Raw genomic sequence first — 22,654 nt, 5'->3', positions numbered from 1 at the left:
AATTTAAGATTAGATAGGATGTTCAATCCAAATTAAGATAAGATGTGTCAATTTTTCAATGGATAATTAATGCCAATGAAGAAACTAAGGTAAGATGCAAATAAGAACTCACTTGTTTATTTATTTATTTTTGGTTAGTATGCTCAAGGTAGTAACAATTACACTTGTGCCATGCAGGTAAAATCATTTGTTGCGAAGATCACAAATAAACTTACCAATTGAATTAATCTCACGATGATAATTACTTAAAATGAAATATTGATAATTAATTGACAATATTTATGTTATTGTAAATATTTACCTATATATTTCATTAAAATAAAATAAAATAAAAAATCAAATTATTAAGGCCTATGTTTGAGCAAAAGGACCCAGTAACTTTTGGGTCGTCAAAACATTTGACCTAAATTTTCGATATCAACCTTCCGAAAATCAGATTTTGCCAACATCAACATCAGATGGTTATGACACACATGTGTACTGATTGAATTAAACTCTGAGGCCCCTGTGATCTTCCAATGTGGGACCACATGGCGGTTATTAGTTGCCCTTTTGATATCAGTTGTGATCACCATCCATTTCCCATAGGCCACAACACATTGTATGTATATGCAGATGAGAGACTGCCATAAAAAGGACGGCGATGATCAGTGCATGCAGTTAAATTCTGAGAACAGAAAAGGACCAAACTTGGGCTTGAGAAAAAAATCATTTTATGTTTTCCAAGGTCCCAATTAGGCCAATCAAAGTGCGCCACGTGGTATGCAGAACATGGGTGATAGAAAGAGGTGGCACACCTACCACTGCAATGGATTTTATCAGTGAACAAATTTTAAGTGACAGGAATTACCTTCACTTCGCTCCCAATTCAATCAAATATTCAAATGCTTTTAACTACAAATATCAATTAAAATGAATTAATTTAAAACTGTTATTTGCTCAGTTTTCACATTTTGGCAACCCCACAGATCTACTAATACCTTTTTGTGTTTTTGGGGTTGATAATGAGGAAATTAATAATCGTGATGAGGAGAAGGAACAGTGTTTCCTTGCTAGGTAACTTGTAGATGTACTTGCTTGGGAAAAGAACAGTGAATAAATGTGCCCTTTCATGGACAAAGACAAATCGAAACTTGCCCTTCTCTTTTCGATGCTTTTTCCAAAATTCCTACTTTGCTTCTTTAATACAATAACCCTTTTCATACCCAGCAACCCATCATTCTCTTCTCTTTCTTGTTCAATTCAATGAGTGATAATTCTTAGAAGGAAAAGGGGTTAATAATATCAGCCACATTTACATCTTTGAAGTCTCCATCAGTGCTTTTGTCATCACGAGGGGAATCCTTTCATATCCTTGTTTGTGTTTTCAATCCAACTCTTCTCTCTTTCATTTGCCTATCACATTTCACTTTCTAAGAGCTAGGGTATCTTCACCACCAACAACACTATACCCATTCTCTCTTTTTTTTTTTTTTTCTTTTTTCTGGGTACTTGTATTAGGCTTTAATTGGTAGTCACTAGTCAGGGAACTTAATCAAAAGGAATGGGGTGGAATCGTTGAATGCACAATCCTAGTCGACCTTTTCACATATTGATCAAAACACTTCATTTAAGCAAACTTAATTTTTAGATGGTTTTTGTTCCAATTTTGTAGTACTATCAAGGGCTCAAGGAACTTTTAGCCTTCCTGTTGATCTTGCCTTCATCTAGTGCAATAGTTAGGGAACTACAACGACATTGGTCCCCTTCCTATTAAGAAAACATCTAAGCATGGAGGCATGCAAAATATGTGATGATTGCCGCGCAGAGAGTTTGGATAAAGCAAGACGTAATTGTCCCAAAAAGCTTAAAGGAAAGGAGAACTTGGGTGCCTAAGACAAGAATGTAATTTGGGCTCGGATATCGTTGTAGCTGGATGGATTATTACTAAATCTTTTCTGCTTCTTTCCCTTTATACCTCGATGTTCTTTCTGCAGGATAACTATATAGTTGTGATCAAAAATTTTGTCACATTACTTTTCACTTCTTTAAGGGATTTGGCCTTTTACTTAGGATACGCGGGGCCTTGCATAAGAATTAAGATACAATCATACAACAAAATTTAAGGGTTGTGTACTTGCATGGTTTTACACCAATTTCATGACCAGTTGACAATAAATTAACCCTTCCTATCTATTCTAATTAATGCATCAAAAACAGGAAATTATCTATATGTGCCTTCATACAAAAGTGAAAAACTGAATGGATTTCATCTTGATGGACTATGAAATTAAGACTGTCATTAAAGCCTAGCTAGCTATGTCTATATGCCTAAAAGGCAAATGGATGGAGTATATAGTTTTTACAATTATTTCAGAGGTCAGAAAGAAACAGCAAGAGTGTTAGTGCTAGTATAAAAGAAAAAAGAAAGCTGATGGTTAATGATTAGGGTAGGGTCACCAATCTCACTATATACTTAAAACTTATGAAAAAGGACATCTGAATAGGTTCGTGAATGGTCCTACCCACTAGGTTTTTCCATGTGAGCATTGAGGCCCCAAGGGAGCTGTGTCACCTACTTCTTTTACTAAGTTTCATTTTTGGTGAAACGTACGTGTCTTTGCATGTAAAGAATCTGTTCATCTAAGAACAGCTACAGGGTAAAACAAATTGGGGTCTCAACAAGGCGGAAGCTTTGCTCAATCATTGAACCTAAAACCCATTGCTCATGGCTGCCCTTTTCAGCTTTTCTTTTCTTTTTTGTTATGTTACTCTCCTCTCTGGGGGGGCTAGAGAGGGGTAGTATATGTACCTAGTAGAATGAAATCATGTCTTGCTTGACCTCCAGCAAGAGATCAAATAGTAGTATAGTATTAGTAGTAGTGATCCTTTTTAATAAAAATTGCATGGCATCATCATGATAGGAACAAATTTGAATCTATAGATATGTGGTTCTCCTTTTTCATTATCCTTTTGTTTGATTTGGTGAGGTCTAGTGTCCAGATTTGAGGTTCCACTACAGCTGGGATTTTTGCTTAAATTAAGTAACAGAAGACTGAGGAGTTGGGTTACTGAAATTGCCCTCTTTCGTTGGATAAGTAGCATCAACTCTAGGTTAGGAACATGATATAACTATAGAAAACCAACCATGGGTGCATGAACATTTGTTCTTAAGTGATGTCTTCTCTCTGGTCTTATCATAGCCTTTCTGTGGATTTACTTACTAAAGTTCTTCGCGCCTCTAACACTCCAGCATTAATAAATGCGACGCATTCAGGTGATCAAGTCAATGTAGGTCCCGTTGGCATGGAGCTTGATCAAGACTCGAGAGCTTTCCCATGACCCATTTTTTGGTTCAAAAGTCCTTTGAGAGGACATTTAATTAATTTCCACACGCAATTAGACAAGAAAAACCTTAAACAAAAGGAAAACATCACATTATTCACGTTCCTGCTTATGATTTGGGTAAATATGTATATATATATATATATATATATATATATATATATGTCACATATTAATAATTCATACAACCTATTCTTATTTGAATTTATGAAATCTACCTATATTTCGATAACTAAAATTTAGAATGGTATAACCATTTTCTGGTCGCAAAGTCAATTTTACTCATAAAAAACCTTAATTAACAAATAAAAAAGGCAAGTATATATATGGGGTCCCTCTCTTTCAGTCTTAAACTATGGCATCGTCATAGAGATATTATCAAGATCATAAGTGCTTGCCCCTAGCTAGGGTTACATCATAAAGGAAAAGATTGATGCAATTCCCACTTGCTCCAACTATATATAGGGTTAGGTTTTTGATAACATGATGTGGACATTGTAGTCTTGCCATTTCATTTTCATCTTCTTTTTTCCTTACCATGAACATTGAAGATTATTATTATCCTTTTGATAAACATCGAAGAATATGATTACCGTAACCAGATTTTCATTTTATTTAATTAATCAATTGATAATTGAGTTACAATATATATAACATGAACGAATATTTGCAATATAGTGCTCTTATGTGGTGTTAAATGAAGTGATTATGCCCATATAATTTCTTATTATAAGTAATTGGATATATGAAAACTAGAATTAAAAATCCAAACTTCAAAACAGATATATAATTTTTATTCAATAATTATGAACGTAAAAAAAAATTTAAATTATTTTCACCAATTTTGATATATTATTCGATTTTAACTAAAAAAATTTCATTTCTATCGATACTTTTCGTGTACAATTAAATTTAAAAATTCATTAAATTTTGCTTTCGGCTTCCATTTTGTTATGTAACCATAATAATCCAAAACTTAATTACAACTTATTTCACTTAATTATTAGGGGCTCCACCTTTAACCTTCTCATTGACAAAGACATGTCCTCATTAAAAGCTTCTTCATTTTAAACAAAAAAAGCTTCAAGAAATTAGTCAAGAGATTACTCTACCGATTCATTACGAGGTCCTGAAAAGCATTTATGAATCACGTACCTGATAACTAAACTTGCTCCGATTTTATGCAACTGAAATCGATCCACAACTGTCGTATCGAATAAGAAAACAACTTGTTTCACAAGTTATACATAGTAGCAAATTAATATTAAAGAGTAATTAAGCCGATATGTTGCCCATCCTCCAAACTATACACAATTTAAATGATTGATCGTGCATAATTTTGTGAGAGATAAAGTACAAATTTTGTGTGCTATCTTTTGTAGGATCCTATAAGTTTGGCATTTTTATTTTATTTTTTCTATCTGTTTCAGATTGAGTCAATTAATTAGGACACATGAAGCTGGTTTAATTAGAATCTCAACGCATAAGGTAATGCTCTCTAAGGAGAACACTATTTTTTTTTTTGAGATTGCAAAACTATGTAATAAAACTTTTTAAGGTTTTTTTTTTTTTTGTAGTTGGAATAAGGGAGATTCGAAATCTACTCTTTAGGTAGGAAGTTCATGCACCAACCAATGAGCAAAATGCTCGAATGCTAATAAAACTTTTTAAAATTGTTTCATATGTTATTAGTATATTTAAATATAAGAGTAGCCCCGTATGATAAACCCTGTCGTTTCTTTAAAGCAATTAATGGTAGAAGAAAATGAGTTAAACAATATGCCACTTAGAAATAAATAATACTAGTAAATTGATCAACATTTTTTTTAAAACAAATATTAAATCTAATGATTGGATAATATATTAGAAATAAATAATACTAGCCCCCGTGAAAGAAGATTTGAATACTAGGATGGTATATTAGTAGAAATTTTAATTATAATCAAATAAGTTTCATATATATATATATATATAGATAGATATATATCACTTATTACAATTATGGAAAAAAATCAGTTGAATAAAATAATATAAAAATGAATTAAATTCACATGTAAAGAGACTTGAAGTTTCTACCTAAAAGTTCTAACGCTTTTGCTTTAAAAAAAGAAACGCGCTCATTAAGTAAATACGAGTTATAATTAATGCAATCACTATAAATGCTTTAAAAGTAATTAAATTAGCAAACCATTCTAATAATGATGATTTTGATTTGTATTAAAGTCAATTTAAGTCAATGATATATTATTTGTTAGATTCAAGAAATTATAACAAATACTAGAGACCTCATTTACTCTAACATGCACACAACAATTTTGAGCTATATCTCACTAAAAATTTAAATAGTTGCATGTTTTATAATTTTACTATATAAAAAACTGTATATTGCTTCAAAAAATGTGATTAAAATCAAAATTTATTATAGTGATGATTTGTATTTTATTATTTTATAAAAAATTAGATTTTGAACTCCGATTATTTGAATTGTAGATATATACACTTATCATAAATTCTTATTGAATAAAAGCTACTATTATAAAGAAAATAATTATTGTTTTTCCAACAATAAAAAAATTCCGACTACTCCTATAAATATAAAGATAATTAATAATAAATTTATAAATGCTTATTTCTTTTGTAAGTTAGACACATAACTTTTTTTTATATAAGAAATTAAAAAACTCGCTATACCTAAGTGAAATCACAGTGTTCATAGCAGCTGTTTTACGTACTTTGCTAGCGGCCAATATGTACGGTCCTAATCATTCGTTGAATAAATGTTCTTAGGTGGAAGATGACGCCAGCGCCTGTGGCCTAATGGATAAGGCGTCTGACTTCTAATCAGACGATTGTGGGTTCGAGTCCCACCAGGCGTGACCTGATATTTCTTTTCAATATTTTTTTTCTTTCCTAGAAGATTCACTTCAAAAGATTAATTGGGCTTCCCAAAACAAAACTGAAATTGTTATCATAAGCAGTAAAAAATCACCTCAGTTAATGTAACACTCATCAAGTTATAAAACAATGTAATCTCTTAATTCGTCATAATTTTTCATACCCATTTTAATCTTTATTTTATTTTCTTTAATAGCAAACGTCAAATTTATTCATCAATCTTCATTTTATTTTATATTTTAAGTTTGGATAAGTAGATTGCTTTTAAAACCTTCTTAATTTTGATATCACTTATCAGGTGTTTTTTTGTCAAAGTTGGAAGTTCCATGATTATTTGGTTAACTTATATATTTTATTAATGGCAAAATAATGTCACCTTAAGGATGATTGAGGCTTGGTAATATTCTATTTTTCTTTATTTTAGAAAAAGGAATCTAAAATCAAATACGTTATAAATATATACCAAAAATTTGGTAACTATCTTTTCATATATTGTTGAAGTGAAAAAAATAATAATGGGACAAGTCTACCTCTTTTTGTATAATTTCACGTAGTAATAAATGGATTTTACAACATTTATTGTTTTAATTTATTAAACATAATAAAACATATTAAGTATAGATTAGATATATCAACCTACACTAAACACAAATTTCATTTCATAACTAATTAATAAAATACAACACAAACACTGTTTTTTCATAAGTCAAATCTTGTTAACTATTGGTCGCGTTATTGGGTCATAACACAAGTTTTAGCTATAATAATAGAAAAGATCTTGGCTTAATGATTTAGACTTTATAATCAATAATAATGCACAAATATGATTGAATTTGAGACATGAAACTCCGTCAATTATCATTAATTTATTATACACATATTAGGACCAATCTCGTTCCCAAAAGTTTTCATGGAAAGCCATTTCTTCCCACAATCTTTTCTTTTCTTCTTTTTTTTTTTTTTTGTTCTCCATTTGAAATTTCTCCTCCCTCTATATACACAGTACATACCACGTAGTGGCTCCTTGGCAGTCAGCCCCCCTCGCACCTGGGCTGAAACAATAGCGAAAGGGCTAAAAGTGGGGTGGCTCAAAAATTAACCAAAAACTGAAAAAAAAAAAAATAGGGGGGGGGGGGGGGGGGTCCAGCCTACGGCCTCGGAGTGGTTGGGTAAATCAAGGTATCCCATTAATTAAGCCTCTGGACAACCATCATTCTCTAAGGGGGTCCCTCCCAAGATTCTTCCCAATTGTGTCCCTGCCGTTAAAATCGATTCATCGTTTTCACAAGGGCGTTTCAGTAAAAACGGAATTAAAATAATTTAGCCCAGATTAATACTAAGTTGTTATTTATCAAACACGAATGCCCGATATCAGTGATGGGTGGGTCCGGGTCAGGAATCTCGAGTGTAGAACTGGGAGTTAAGTAGGACCTACTTTGAGGCCCATCCGGTGGACCTTGAGTATGATGATGATGGGTCCACCAGGGCGGTCCGTGGTTTATTTATTATTTTCCAAATCCAAAATTGGTCCAAAAAGAAAAACTATGAAGGGCCCCACCTAGGGCACTGACGTGGGGATCAACTTAACCTGAGCTTATAGGTCAGTGTCCTTCACGTAATTTAAGTCCCAAGTGGATTTCTTATCACTACTTTGGTCAAGTTGTTCATTCGGCTAGCTCATCAAATTTCAGGCACTGTATTTTTCCAAAATTAATAATCTTTTATTAATTTAATTCCAACATTCAACAACTCTTAAGTCTTAAGCTTCAAGCCTGAAGAATCAAGACAGTATTCCAATTAAAGGACTAAAAAAAAAAGAAAGAGAAGACCCCAAACTCCAAAGCCATAAAAATGAGCCGAGCCAAGCCAAGAGCTGCAAAAACGAGTGCTGCTTTGGTTAAGCTAATAATTTACGGCTGGGCAGTCCCGTCAGCTTTCAATGCCTCGGTGCTTTTATAAATAGGCAGCCATTGATGCTAACAGAGGCAGAGGAAAAGAAGAAAAAGCGAGTTTAGCAATCGAAATTCCACTGAGAAAAATCCATCAGCAGTTGTTGAAGAAAGCAGCCGAGGGTAAAAGAAAAAAAAGGAAAAGGGAAAACTGACGTGAAAAAACACATGCCATATTAGGAGACAGTGAGGGAGAGGTGGTTTTAGCCAAAAACTGCTGATTCTGATGCACACGCGTCTTTATATTCACCCCCAACAACTCCTCAATTGAACAAAAAGCTTTCTTTTTCTTTTTCTTTCTCTCTCTCTCTCTCTCACTTTCTTTTCTCTTTTTCTCTGTCTTTTCTCTGCAATTCCATGCTAATTTTTCAGCACTGATGATGGAGAAACTGCAATAGTGGGGTTTCAAATAAAAGAGCATAGAAAAAAAAAGATAAACCCAGTTAAGAAAGAGAGAGAAAAAAACTGATCACCCACAGTTCAGAATTCACTAATCTTGTTTTGTTTTCTTGTTGGGTTTTTTGTTTCTTTTATTGTAGTCCTCTTTAGGTATAATAAATTTTGTATTGTTTTTTTTCTTTCTTTCTTTTTGGGGGTTGTGTGAAGGGGTTTTGTCTACATCTATTGAATCTTTTTAGTATGATATAGAAAAAACCAATTTCTTTTTTGAGTATTGGACTGCATTGAGGAGAGATAAAAGAAAGTGGAAGGTAGAAAAAAAGAAAAGGAGGAAGCAAAAGCCAAGCCCAAAAAGAAAGCTTTATTATATTATAGGAAACAAAAATACAAAACCTTCTTTCTTCTGATTCATTGCACGTCTGGTCTCTATGATGATGACCCGTGAGGGTCTCTATGCATGTCTGTTCTGAAGTCTCTCCAGATAGATTCTTACTGAGAAATTGAGGTAGCAATAGCCGAGAAATAAGGGAGATTAAAGCGAAATCTTTCTTCTTCTTTATTGTTCTTTTTTTTGTCATGGGTTTGTAATTAACTGTTCAGAAATGGAGGCCGCAGAGTTGTAGCGGAGACAAGGAGAGGTGTTCCATGGGGCCTTCGGTTTTGTTTTCTGGTTTCTGGGTTTTGTAAAGATGGTGGTTTTGACTCTGTTGATATTGCCCTTGTTTTCCTCATTCGCTTATATTAACCTCAAAAGAGGAGAAAAAGAAAATTCCTTTTTTTTCTTATTTTTGAAGCTTAAAGTTGCCTTGAAAGGATAATTCTTTCAATCAACAACAGTTTCTTGGTAAAATCCCAATATTTTCAGGCGAGTCTCTCTCTTTTTCCTTTGTTAAATTGTTCTTCTCCATGTAATGCTTTGATTTTTTCTTTAAAATTTTTCTTTGCCATGGTTGACAGGGCAAGAATAATACTACCAAATTTTCAATTGATGCTCTAAAAGAGATCAAGAGCAAGAATCAGAAAGCAAAGGTTTAGATTTTAATAATGGCAGACTGTGGCGCTACTCCTCCAAGTCCCACAGACAACAAGCAGCAAAAGAAGCCCACCTCATTTCCCAGGTTGTTCACTGGTTTTACTTTAAAAGCCTTTTCTGATAATACTGAGGTTGTTATGAGCCCAACTTCTATACTTGATAGCAAACCATTTTCAGCTTTCAGAAACCCATTTTGGTCTGAATCAAGCATCCCCAAAACCCCAGAACCTGAAACTAGACATAAACTTGAAACTAAAGGGGTTGGTCTTGGCATTGTTGATGCTCTCAAAGATGATGATTCTGACTCCAACTTGTCAAAATCTGTCCTGTTTGGTTCACAACTAAGGATCCAAATTCCATCTTTGCCCCCTGTTTTTTCTCCAGCAGAATCTCCTAGAACACCTCCTGAGTTTGGTATCAAGACAAGGAATTCTCAGTTGAGTTCATTTTCATCTGGCATGTCTCCTTCTCCAGTGAGGAAAAGCATTGAGACCTTGAATTCTCCTGGGGTCTTCGCTGGGAGTCTCTCAGCTACTGAGATGGAACTCTCAGAAGATTACACTTGTGTAATATCTCATGGGCCTAATCCAAGAACCACCCATATTTTTGATAATTGCATTGTTGAGAGCTGTTGTGGGGTTGTTGGGTTCTCTTCTTTGAAGAGGGAGAATGGATTTTTGGCTGATAGATCTAGTTACCAATCAGAGAGTTTTCTCAGCTTCTGTTACACTTGCAAGAAGAATCTTGGACAGGGAAAAGACATTTACATGTACAGGTTAGACTCAAGTTTTCCATTTTTGGAATTGTTTTCTGCTCTCTTCTGACATGATTACTTTTTTGGTATTACTCTATCTTCTTTTATTTTTCTCATAATTTTTTTCTGTTTTTTTCAGTTTTCAAGTTGAAAGAAAATGTTTTGATCTAGTATTTGATGAAAATTTGATCCAACTTCGATCAATTAATACCTTGAGCTTAATTTGAATTGTATTTTGCTTTTAAACAACCCTGTACTTTGTGGTTTCATTAGTCTCAGGACATATAATTTGAGCTTGGTTTTTTGTGTTAGTGAAATAATTTCAACTTTCTTAAATATCAAAGTTGCTTTTTTTTATCAATCCAAGTGATATCAAAATCTAGAATCTGATTGCTCTATTCTCTTTCAGAGGGGAGAAAGCATTTTGCAGCAGAGAATGCAGGTATCAAGAGATGATGCTAGAGGAAGGGATAGATAAACTGGAATCTGATGATGTCTTTGGGACTTGTTCTTGACGTTTGTTTTGATCTTCGTCAGTCTTTTTCTTTCCCTTGAAGAGCTAGCCAAGAAAAAGTAAACCAACTCCACAACTTTGTTCACAGTCTATCATAAAAGTATTGGTGGAAAGAAAAAAAAAAAACCAAGTACTGGATTATATATATCTTTGAGCATTTTAATCTGCTTAGATGCTTGAAATTGAACCTTGGTTTTACTCCTTACATCTCTCTCTACGGGTAGAGGGAGGGAGCAAAAGGCTCTGCTATTTGTAGAACTCATTTTCTTGCAAGTGATAATTGGGTGATTACTGTTGGGTTTCTGTCCTCGGTTTTTGGTTTTCAAAGTTGGTGGCAAATGGCAATGATGATCATGGTGATTTGTAACTTAAAAGCATGTGTTATCTTCGCTTATTTTTATCTACTAATCATCTTTTGATTAGGCACTAAGAGCCAATGACTTCAACTGAAGTAGATTCTTTTCTTTTCTTAAGTACGTCCTCTTTCTTCTTCTCCTGGTCATATTCATTATTCTAGCTTTTCTTTAGTGGATTATACAGGTAGTTCTATATTTTTTTATACAACCCTGACGTAAGTCTACCATTTTCAAGGAACAGACTAGTGAATAATTCAAGGGAATAATTCTTCAGGACACCAAATTTTAAACAAATCAAATACGTAAGCTTGGTCAGCTGCCCAAGGGGAAAGTTGCGTCTGGGGAATGAAGATTGCCCCTATGATTTTAAGATCTTTAACATTATTTTAAAGTTGCTGTTTGAAACTTTTCATCAATTATGCATCATTCTCTCCTGTGAGCAGTAACATGAAGGAATGAGTTAAATGCCCTTTTCTTTAAGCATAGCAGAGCAAAGACTTTAAGAAACCTGACATGTTCCCAACTTGTATGCTTTAAGTCCACATTATTCAATTCATGAGGTCAAGAATTGTAAGCTGATAATTAATATACTCGAACTGAAAGGTAAACATCGAGATTGAAGTAACTGCTGTGAGACTACTAAAAAGAAAAGTGGCACATGCAGTTGTCAAGCTTTAGTAAAAACCTCAGCAGTCTTAAGCTAGTCAGGCTTGGTTTTGTTTGAGCCACAAACTCCATATAAATTAGTATTTGTCTCGTGATTCAGGGTATAATTTGAATCCAAATACGACTCAAAAAGCTGTTGGTTGTTTGTTGCTTTTGGGGTCTATGTGTTATTGCATCTGTAACTCAAAGAAGTAAAACTTGCTACTTAAAACTAGCATTGAGAAAGAGCATCAAAAAGGGGAGAGAAATGATCGTCGGGTCCAATTAAGGTGACCCAGGTTATCAAAATGCTGCAGGACAAAGGCAGGCAAGGGGGTCCTGGTCTGGCCTAAGCCTGCCCTGACAAAGAAGGGGTCCTGCCATGCCCACCACAACCCTTTCACTGTGGCGGATCTATTGGCTAGTAGCCATGTGCGAAAGATAGGGTTTAGGAATCGTCATAGCGGTTGGCACAGGGAGAGACCGGGCGTGAAAACAGAACAGAATTTGGGACCATTTCCACTTTAGAATCATCCCTTCTTTTTGGTATTTCATTTTCCCTTCCACTGTTCCGTACTGTGCGCATGGTATTGGCACTGATGCTTCCACCCTACGATATTTTATTTCGAGAGGGATATTTTGTTTTATTAGCAAAGGAAGTATTGAAAATTTATTCCTATAGTTTTAAGGATACGTTTTATTCGCGTAATGGAAGAGAATAATTTTTTTTGTGAAAATATAAAATTAGAATAATTATTTTATGTAATTTGATTCACTGAATGAAATAAAATAAAAATAGTTATAAGAAAAGATTAAGAATAAGAAAAGAATTGTTATTCTATTCTACCCAATCAAACATGTCATAAATTTCTTTCGACGAGAAAAAAAAATGCTATTATGATTTATTTAAACATAAAATCTTGTTTCCAAGAGAATAATTCAAATGACAATTTCACTTAAATTTCTTTTATTGGTGACCAAAAATTATTACATTGTTAAACCCCATGAAAGTCCGGCCCAATCACGTCAGCTATAAAAACAAGCTGGCCCAAATAGTTTGAATAGTCCTTTGGGCTGAACCATAAAGTCACCCAGCTCATGCCTGGCTGCATATCAACCACATTTTCATAACTCATCTTCCTCCCCACAAAAACTTTTGGCAATAAAGGCTTGCTCCAAAGCAAATGTACACCGAACCAGACCGTTAAGTGGTATTTAAATCCTCCCTAAGGACAGTTTTGTAATTTGATACACAACAATTCCTCTGAACTTTGTTGCTTTTCATTAAAAAATTAAGACAGCTTAAATTAATGGCTCCACATTCTCTTTCCTCAATCTCAATCTTACCCTCCCAAAACCTCATTTTGTCCTTCCTCTCCTCTTCTCCTCTCCCCTCTCACCACCAAAATCGCCGTCGTAAACCGATCGTTCCCGTCGCCGTCTCTCACCGCCACAGGCTTCGCCCGAAACATCGTCGCAAAAGAAACGATATGTCCGTCACCATCCCGCTTACCTCCAGGGAAAAGGAACCGTTTTTAGATTCCAGAAATAGTAAGTTTCTTTTTCTTTTTTTCATTTCTTAAGAGAAGAAAGAAATGAAAGAGAAGAATTTGAATTTAATTTTAGTGTCTTCTTTTAGGTGCTGGAAATAGAGAAATGTTAGCGATGGAGGTGGAACAAGAGACAAGGACATCGACGAGTTCGAGGAAGAAGAACAGGTATTTCGGCGGCGGGGGCAGATTGAAATGCTTCGGCGTCGATTTGTCGCCGGACAATGTGGCGGTTGCTATGGTGTATTTCGTTCAAGGCGTCTTAGGCCTTTCGAGGCTTGCTGTTAGTTTTTACTTGAAAGATGATTTGCATCTTGATCCTGCAGAAGTATGTTTCCTTTTTTCTTGATTTTCAAGCTGTTTTTAATGATAATTTGATATTTAGCACTTATTTTAAGTTAATTAAGGTATTTGGTTTAATTGGATAACGAAATGCATGATTTTATTATTTATATGAAATAATGATGGTAAAATAAGTATTACATTTTAGTCATTTGTTCATTTTAATCAAGTATGGTTTTGTTTTTGTTCAATTTGCTTTTGCTATATAGCAACTTACAAAGATGTTTGCTTTATGGCAGCTTTGAAAGGTGCAAATTGTTTTGATTGTTGCTTTTACAATTTGCATTTTGTTTTCTGCTTTTGGCTTGCTAAAAATTGTTAAGAAGTAAAAGCAATTAATTAAAAGTGAACAAATAACCAAAATGCAACACGTATTCTATTATAATTGTGTAAAGAAACTCGTATATTTTGTTTTCCAAAAACTTGCATTTGTAATTTTGATCTTTTGTGAAATACTATTTGTTATTGTGCCCAACTTTGATTTGTTGGACTGAATTTAGTTATATAAACAGAAATGTGGAGGATTCAAGCATTGGACTATGTGTCCCTAACACCATAGTAAAGAATAGATGTAAACTTGAGAAGCAGGCAGCTTAAGAAGAGCATTTTAATGAGTTTTCATTGCATTTATTGCATATTTATCTTAGCATCTTTTTCAAGGACTGACAAGTTATACGTGGTTGACTAGACAGCAGTGATATCGGGTTTTTCAGCTCTGCCCTGGCTTGTTAAGCCACTTTATGGATTTATTAGGTGCGACTCTGTTCACTACCTCTTTGTGGACATCCTTGAGCATTTTGAAGTATTTATTTTGTTTCTGGATTTGTTTATAGCAACACTCTGTTTTTGCAGTGATTCAATCCCATTATTTGGTTATCGAAGAAGGTCATACTTGGTTCTATCAGGGCTTCTTGGTGCTCTCTCTTGGAGTTTGATGGCCACGTTTGTTGACAGCAAGTACAGTGCTGCATTTTGCATACTTCTTGGATCTCTTTCTGTTGCCTTTTCAGATGTTGTGAGTGTCTTCTGCTTTGCAGAATATTTTAAGTTATTCACTTGAAGATGACTGTTTCTTTCAAGGGCAGTTTAGACTTCTATGATTTCTTATAGCTGCACTGCTCTTGTGATGCATATTGCCCATGGTAATTTTGTCATGTAATGTAAGTTGGTTACATTTGAAGTCAAAACTATCGATACAACCAACATTGGAAAGAGAATTATTGCAGGATTTTCTGCCAATATTTAGCAACTTAATCATACATTGAAGTCAAGCTAAGTTGTGCTTAAGAATAAAATAGTAATTTAATCCTTTTACAAGTCTTAAGGAGCTGAGAGACTGAGACTTCCTCTGTGCATGCGATGCTCAGATGTAAAGTATATAATTCCATACAATCTTGTTTGAGCACATTCATCAAGCCAAACAGAAGATAATTTTCACAGCTTTTCAATTAGTTGGGTGTGCTTTATTTTAACAGATGCCATTTTTAGTGTATTTTCTCTCTATGGGCAACTCATACATGACTGCATGAGCATGTGCGCTTTACACTACTCTCAGAGGTTGAGTCTTAAAAATCTCTGTTCAGGTGTTCTCTTAGTCATATTTTAGTATTATGGTAGAAACTAATGCAAAGTGTAGGTTGTAGATTCCATGGTTGTGGAGAGGGCTCGTGGGGAGTCACAAAGCATGTCAGGATCTCTTCAGTCTCTATGCTGGGGATCTTCAGCTTTTGGTGGAATTGTAAGCTCCTATTTTAGTGGCTCTCTGGTGGATACATATGGCGTAAGGTAGTTAAGGTGATTTTTTATGGATATAATTTGCAAGGACAAAAGACATTTCCAGCTAATCATGTTGTTACCAATTTAATGTCTCAGGTTTGTTTTTGGTGTCACTGCATTGCTACCACTGATAACATCTGCTGTTGCTGTTCTTGTAAAAGAACAGCGTTTGCTTGGCCCAGCAAGGGTGCAGAATGTTCTTTTGGGCAATCCTAGCTTTCTTGAAAGCTCAAGAGAGAGTATTATTCAGTTGTGGAATGCTGTCAGACAGCCCAATGTATTTCTTCCCACAGTTTTTATTTTCTTGTGGCAGGCAACACCGCAGTCGGACTCTGCCCTGTTTTACTTCACGTAAGTTCTGTTATTTTGTTTAAATTTCTTTGTTGTCACTTGATTTTTCTGTTAATTGGTTTCATATCTGCAACAAAAGGTTCTTTTCATTTCAGCACAAATAAACTTGGTTTTACCCCAGAATTTCTAGGACGTGTCAAGCTTGTTACTTCAGTTGCTTCATTGGTTGGAGTTGGACTGTATAATGGATTTCTAAAAAATGTTCCATTGCGCAAGATTTTTCTTGCCACAACAATTATTGGTACAGCTCTTGGAATGACTCAGGTTTGTGATATTATTTTCTTTTGGTTGAAGTTGTTTAAAGATGGTTTGCATATTGTATTTATAGGCATTTTTTATATCTTTTTTTTCTTCTTTGCTTAGGTCTTTCTTGTTACTGGATTGAACCGGCAGTTTGGAGTAAGTGATGAGTGGTTTGCAATCGGGGATTCCTTGATTCTAACTGTTCTTGGTCAGGTAATATACATTTACTTCTTCCTTTTTGCTATAATCTGAAATAGAAACGAATGGTCTCTGCCTATGGTGACCATTATCTCTAGTTGGACAGGCAGTAGTTTTGAGAATACTAGGTGAAATTGTGTGCTTTTTGAGTTACCGCCTGGTAGAAGATTTCTTTTAAGTCTTCCCTCTTTAAATAAAATTGATGTTATAGCATGAAAGGAGTTTCTTTAGGTACTGTTTCAAATGTGGCTACAACAATGTGAAGCCCTTTTCGGAAGTCTATTAACTCCAAAGTTAAAGAGTTTCTTTTACATTTTCTGGGAGGCCCTTTTCATCAATCTACTTTAGGCTTGTAATATCCAATCTAGCAAGATAGTTATGATGTGATGGTCTCATGATATCTTCATAGCATTCACAGTTGCTCAACTATTTCTATTTATTTTATTTCAAGTCCTGCTGCTGATTTTGTCTGCACTTCACAATGCTGCAGGCTTCTTTCATGCCTGTTCTTGTACTTGCAGCAAAACTATGTCCAGAAGGAATGGAAGCAACACTTTTTGCGACTCTGATGTCCATATCAAATGGAGGCAGTGTCATAGGTGGTCTGATAGGTGCTGGTCTGACCCAGGTATTCGGTGTGACCAAGGATAAATTTGATAACTTAGCCACCTTGATAATCCTCTGCAATCTCAGTTCATTGTTGCCTTTGCCTCTACTTGGCCTCCTTCCTGGGGATGATTCTGACACTGTTTCTGAGGGGAATGTAGATATTGAGATGAAATCTAATTGAATACTGGCTGTTTGCGCCTCTGTGTGCAAGATGTGTCTATCCTCTTCCATAAATTTCCCTCCTTTCCAAAATGTTTGATCTTTTTGTTTGACTATAGATTACAGTTTAGAACACAGGGATGTAGAACGAGGGGGAGGGGAGAGCTCTGTACATATAACGGGACAGATTCAAAGCCCATGCTTTGCTTGATTGAAATGACTTATGACTTAAGAATTTGATTGTTCTCTGGTGATGCTACTTTCGATTACGTTGAAACAACCAATTAAGTAATTTTGATAATAAAAAAATGTAAAAACGATAAATTGTAGCATTACGACTTTTTCTCGTGATGGAGTTAATCGTCAATATGGGTAGTAGATCATTTGGTTAGCAAGCCTTATGAGTACTTATTTAGTTGTTTAAAAAAGCATATTTATAATGCATAACAAATGAAATTCCTTTCAATTTTATCAAACAAGAAGAAAATAGAAGAAGGGAAACTGTAATGCATATTAAAGTGTAGCAAGTAGCTTGCCTAAGGCTGACTCAAGGCTCATCTCATGCTAGAGATGGGGATAAAGGCATAGCCAATAGCCCCATGGCGCAACAAATTGACGATAACAGTGCAATAGAAAATGTTCCAAATGCGGCAGGCCGATTTTTGTTCAGTGCACAAGGGCGGTCCTACAAAATTTTCCTTTGCCTTGTCATGTACCCCGTGTCTGTCTGAACTTAAACCACGACCATTTTTCCTTTTTTAACCAAAAAAAAAAAAAAATCTAGGTCAATAGGTTGTTCTAATTTTTAATTACATTGGATAACACCGAGATAAATTATGGTAACTCAAATCTCTGTCCATGGTGTTCGCAACAGTTTTTGCCAAACACCGAGAAAACCCCACCACCAAGAACAAAAACTAGCAGTATGTATCTAACTTGATAAAAAGTTTTGAGGTTGTTCTCATGGAAATGATCAAACATTACATGCCCCGCCTCCCCAACCATAACCATTGTTCCTTACCCTCCCCTTACCCTTCATTTCGGTCGGGATGATACACCCTTGTGTTATAGAACTTGGTTGCGATATGTTGATGTTATCTGATCAAGTGAAAAGCAAGTAATTTCCCAGGATGAAAGCTAATACAGCAGCTCTTGAGCCACTATCGAGTTACAGCATTTGAAAATTATTCCTAGTTTGAGCTCAAGACTGGCTCCTTTGGCTCGTTTATATTTCTGTGAATAAACCTCAGGAGCAGTTAATTTTGTGAACGAAATTTAGTTTATGGATCATGCTTGTTTACGAGCTCGCAAGCAAAACGCATTTGATGTTATCATTGAATTAATTTAGACATACATAAAGGTTTGAATCCCTATGATTCATAGGTTAGTTAGTTTAACTACATCTGTGCTGTTGGAATTCTATGTGGATGATTCAAGTGTATCTCCCAAATTATCTTACAGCAAAATGAGAATATTGGATCATGATATCATCCATCAACTTGGACGAATTGTACAAGGATAATATAAGGGAATGAATTATGCTCCTCCAAAATCAATCTATCAGAACCTTATTGATTTAAGAAATAGGGATTCTCATATTTATAAAATTCTCTGATTTGGTGTGTGAAATCTAAGCACTGAGACTCTTACAGAAACTCCTTGATTGGCCAGCTAGGCCAAAATATCAAATTATTATATACATACATATATATATATATATATATATATATATATATATAAAGACTTCTGCAGTCTGCACTGTCCAAAATTAGAAATAACTGATGAGGCAAATCTGCTTTCCTGCATTAAATCCACTCTTCTGCTGAACTTGCAAATGAACAACATTTAACTTGCATGTTTTCAGTTCATCATTTTACACAGAGAAATAAGAGTTGGACATGGGAATTGCCAGATTAGATTCTTCAATTGCTCAATAATGGAAAAACAAGAACAGGATTCTTCATAGCTAAGACAGCATCCCAAAAAGTTGGTGTTTTTTCTTTTTCTGAGATGGAAGAGAGAGTAGGAAGTTGAAATTGAAATAGTTGTTGAGGTCAGAAACGATTGAAGCTGATTTAATAACGAAAGGTCAAAATAACTAATTATAATATTGAAACAAAATGAAAACCCCACTTCATCATATACAACAAAAGCAACAGTTTCATAACCAATAATGATCACAGTTTCAGAAAAATAAACTTCAGAAAATTGTGGGTCCAAATTAATATCTATGTATTTTATTTTTCTCCTCAAAGGAATCCACAGTTTTGTGGGTGGAGAAGAACAATTGTTTTGGATCAGTCTGCTGTTTATTATAATGCTCCACGTATACACCCCCCCCCCCCAAAAAAAAAAATGCTCCTAGTGATGTTTATTAAATTCTTTCTTATCTGAGATGCTTCTAGCTTGTATATATGTTGATGCTGTTTCTGTTTATCTCTGCTTGTTTTGGATGAATGGATTTACACACTTATCCAAAATAGAGAAAAGGAAATCATATTTGCTTTACCAAAATCCGCAGGACTACATATATGTATGACTCCTCTTGGCCATTGCGATGTTATTATTTGAAAGGGGAATGCTCTTGAGATGATGAAGTTAGTATTGGATTAAAACGGTTCCCAGTTATCATTAGATAATTGATAAGTGATTCTCATTATGCTTGTGGATATATTCATTATATATGATTGTGGATATATATGATCATATCTGGATGAGGCAACAATTATTACAGACAATGATAATGAAGCAAGGGTAAATCAGAGAGTACTAATGATGATTAACAAGAGCTTTAAGCACATCAGCTTATTGACAGATTTTGAATTCCCTAGCAGAAAATGATTAAAGAAAGCCAATGCTAGAAGTTCAGTTGCAAATGCCAAATGATTGATTGGGAAATGAGAGCTAGATATTGAATTAATTAGTTGGGGTTGGGGTTGGGGAGGGAAGGATCCTTGATTGGAAGTAAGGGCGAGAGGAATGCATGTGAATAGCCATGTGAAGGGCATTAACTTTTTTTTTAACAGACTCAACCTCCCATTAAATTTTTAACATAACCAAACAAAGAAATCCATGTGAGAATCATTGACCCTCTCTCTGAGCCAATGGATGTAGAGCTAAAACCCAGGTAGCAAATGGTCATGCAGAACAAGGCTTAAAGACAAAATATTTTTCAAGAACGAGATATGGCTCTAATAACTAGACATCATCACAAGAAACACTACAAAATGCCATAGGAATATAAAGATTCACCCGACAAAGATTAAAACCAGGTGAATTGTTGTTTTCTTACTTTTGCAACTTTCTAAATGGCTTGGCTGGCTCCAAATGTATCTGTGAGCTGTTAAGCCGGTCTTGAATTAGATTAATTAACTCGGATGCAAGCCTTATTTGTATCTTGAAGAGTGAATGCAAATTAAGTTATAAGAAAGAAATACATTATCATGGCTACAATTCCCATCAAGATGTTTGGATTTCGGATTCCTATATAGTACAGTTAGGCCAATGAGGAACAAGTTTCCAATGAGAACACGTAGTTGTAAGATTATCTCCAACATATAGTGAATGACCACATGCCTGGTTCATGAATGTAGTTGGCTGCTATACCCAGCCAAACATGGGGAAAAAAATGAAAACAAAATTCAGAAGTAATTAAGGACATCCTTTTCTATATTTAGCTAAGCTTTATCCTCTTGTTCATACATGGTTTTGGCTAGGTATTACTCAAGGGAAACGGCTGGTGACTGCTCAAAGACATTGATTGGGAACACCATGGTGGCCATTGGAATTGCTGGACATCTACCGGGCAATTACTCGCATGTTAGGGGTGCTTGACATTGACCAAACTGAACGTGGCCAATGCCCAGATATGGCCCCAAGGGGGCCGGGCCAGGTGTGCTTCAGCCTGAGCAACCCCACATGCTCGGCCATGGCTTGTCTGTGGACCTGTAGAATAATATGGAGCACGCTCTCCTTTCTTCATTAAGGACAATATTTGACTGCAGTTTCGGAGTTCACATGGGGTCAGGACAAGGTCTAGGTACCCGATGCCTAAAGCTAACAAATGGGGTTCTCAGTCTCATCTTAAGAAAACTGGTCCAGGAAAAACCACTTTGCCTTCCATATATATATATATATATATATATATATATATAAAACAAAACATTTATGATGTTTAGTTAATCAGACTGTTTATCTTGGAAGAGCTTGGCAATTTGTCCTGACGTGGTTAATTTGTTGCTTGAATAAGTACTCTACTTTGAACCACCACAAAAGTTCTGCTACCAATCTTTTTGTTAGGATTGAACCTAATCAGAAAACTATCAATCTAGCAAGGTAGGTTGTTTTTACTAGCAATTAACATGTTCAACTAAAAGCCGAAAAACATGCTTGCTTGTCCCTCCTTTGAACAAAACGATTAAGCAATGACAAGATTCACTAAAGCAGGCCACAGATGCCCAGGCCTAGGCCCCTCATCCAAGCTCAAGTAAGAAGGCAATTGCTTGGGGAAAACTGGGGTGGGGGAGGGTGGGAGATCTATGGCTAAACTATGATTTGTGAAAGTTAAGCCTACAACTGATAGACATGCAAAAGAGCATTACAGAAAGATTTCATGTTGCCAATAATGTCAAATCAAATGGATCATTTGTAACCACCACATGTGTAGGATTCTTCGGACGTTGCTCATCAGCTCAATTCAAGTCTTGGTAATTGCTTAAAAACTGGCTAAACAACAGCATCATTGCTAATTGAATTTAGCATAAAAAAATGAAATTCTCTCATCCTTGACAGCATAAAAAAGTGCTTCACCTTTTGGGAATGTCCTGTCAAGTTAGTTCAGCAAAAAGAAAGAGGTCAAAGAGTGTTCATGACCCCTTTATGATTAGCGTAATAAACGTCCGTTTCCTCAACAAATCTTGGGTTATAGAGATAAAATCAATCCTTGTGATCAAAATCACGTGAGATTGAATTCTGAGGGAAGCGCATGCTCGACCTTTTCCCACATTATGTTTGCACTGATAAACCATTTAATGCCCCATTGTAGTGGATTGAATCAATCTTTCAATATCTGGGCCATCACTTGAGTGGAAATCATCCAAACAAGATCTTACAAATCCAAGCAAGTGGAGGGTAATCAAGGATTTAGGCCTATCATTTGAAACGCTTTGTCAATGTTTAAGAGTGTGATTATGCCTGTTTTAGTTGACTCTGAATCATGCATGTAAGAAACTTCTCTTTCAACTGTAAATGATAATTGCTCCCAACTTAATTGTATACTGATCTGATTTTGACATTGCTTCCATACCATAAATTTGGGCATGTTCTTGATTAAACAACAAGCTCTTTGGGGTAGTTTGCTTGGTAAGAAAGAATTATTACAACACATTCTTTTTATGAAGCTATACTGCAATATGACAGCCAACTTGGTTGGTTGCAACTACATTTAATTATGATGACCTAAATACTTTTCTTTATTTTATTCTTTTTTTGTACTGAAAATCACAAGGTGAAAAAGACTTCCACTCTCTGATTAAGGTTATGGTTTGAAGATTAATAA

General features: G+C 35.0%; 2 protein-coding genes and 1 non-coding gene across 4 annotated transcripts; all 3 read left to right on the top strand.

Moving 5' to 3' along the window:
* Window positions 1-6,127: 6,127 nt before the first annotated feature.
* Window positions 6,128-6,200, top strand: TRNAR-UCU (transfer RNA arginine (anticodon UCU)). The gene has a single exon. It is a non-coding gene; the product is annotated as a tRNA-Arg (tRNA).
* A 2,006-nt stretch (window positions 6,201-8,206) lies between these two features.
* Window positions 8,207-11,242, top strand: LOC18603011 (NAD(P)H-quinone oxidoreductase subunit, putative (DUF581)). The gene is made up of 3 exons (XM_007034732.3): window positions 8,207-9,432; window positions 9,525-10,375; window positions 10,764-11,242. Exons 2-3 carry the CDS (start codon window positions 9,612-9,614, stop codon window positions 10,867-10,869), a joined length of 870 nt encoding a protein of 289 aa, XP_007034794.1. The 5' UTR covers window positions 8,207-9,432; window positions 9,525-9,611; the 3' UTR covers window positions 10,870-11,242.
* Window positions 11,243-13,017: 1,775 nt separating this feature from the next.
* Window positions 13,018-17,334, top strand: LOC18603010 (Major facilitator superfamily protein). 2 transcript variants are annotated; one of them, XM_088805898.1, is made up of 9 exons: window positions 13,018-13,420; window positions 13,509-13,747; window positions 14,450-14,514; window positions 14,614-14,776; window positions 15,405-15,499; window positions 15,634-15,888; window positions 15,984-16,152; window positions 16,252-16,344; window positions 16,820-17,334. In XM_088805898.1, exons 1-9 carry the CDS (start codon window positions 13,180-13,182, stop codon window positions 17,117-17,119), a joined length of 1,620 nt encoding a protein of 539 aa, XP_088662024.1. In that variant the 5' UTR covers window positions 13,018-13,179; the 3' UTR covers window positions 17,120-17,334. The 2 variants fall into 2 exon arrangements, with proteins under 2 accessions (XP_088662024.1, XP_007034789.3); XM_007034727.3 differs by having other exon boundaries at window positions 13,021-13,420; window positions 15,398-15,546.
* The last annotated feature ends 5,320 nt before the right edge of the window (window positions 17,335-22,654 follow it).

This window comes from Theobroma cacao, chromosome 4 (genome assembly GCF_053813885.1).
Source record: "Theobroma cacao isolate CCN51 chromosome 4, ASM5381388v1, whole genome shotgun sequence".
Lineage (NCBI taxonomy): Eukaryota > Viridiplantae > Streptophyta > Magnoliopsida > Malvales > Malvaceae > Theobroma > Theobroma cacao.
Note: the sequence above shows the minus strand (reverse complement) of the source record. Positions and strands in the feature narration are given on the sequence as shown.

Coding starts and splice junctions, on each gene's coding strand:
- LOC18603011 (XM_007034732.3), top strand. CDS start 9,612: ATGGCAGACTGTGGCGCTACTCCTCCAAGTCCCACAGACAACAAGCAG. Junction 10,376..10,763: donor AAAGACATTTACATGTACAG/GTTAGACTCAAG, acceptor ATTCTCTTTCAG/AGGGGAGAAAGCATTTTGCA.
- LOC18603010 (XM_007034727.3), top strand. CDS start 13,180: ATGGCTCCACATTCTCTTTCCTCAATCTCAATCTTACCCTCCCAAAAC. Junction 14,515..14,613: donor CCACTTTATGGATTTATTAG/GTGCGACTCTGT, acceptor CTGTTTTTGCAG/TGATTCAATCCCATTATTTG. Junction 15,889..15,983: donor TCTGCCCTGTTTTACTTCAC/GTAAGTTCTGTT, acceptor TTTTCATTTCAG/CACAAATAAACTTGGTTTTA.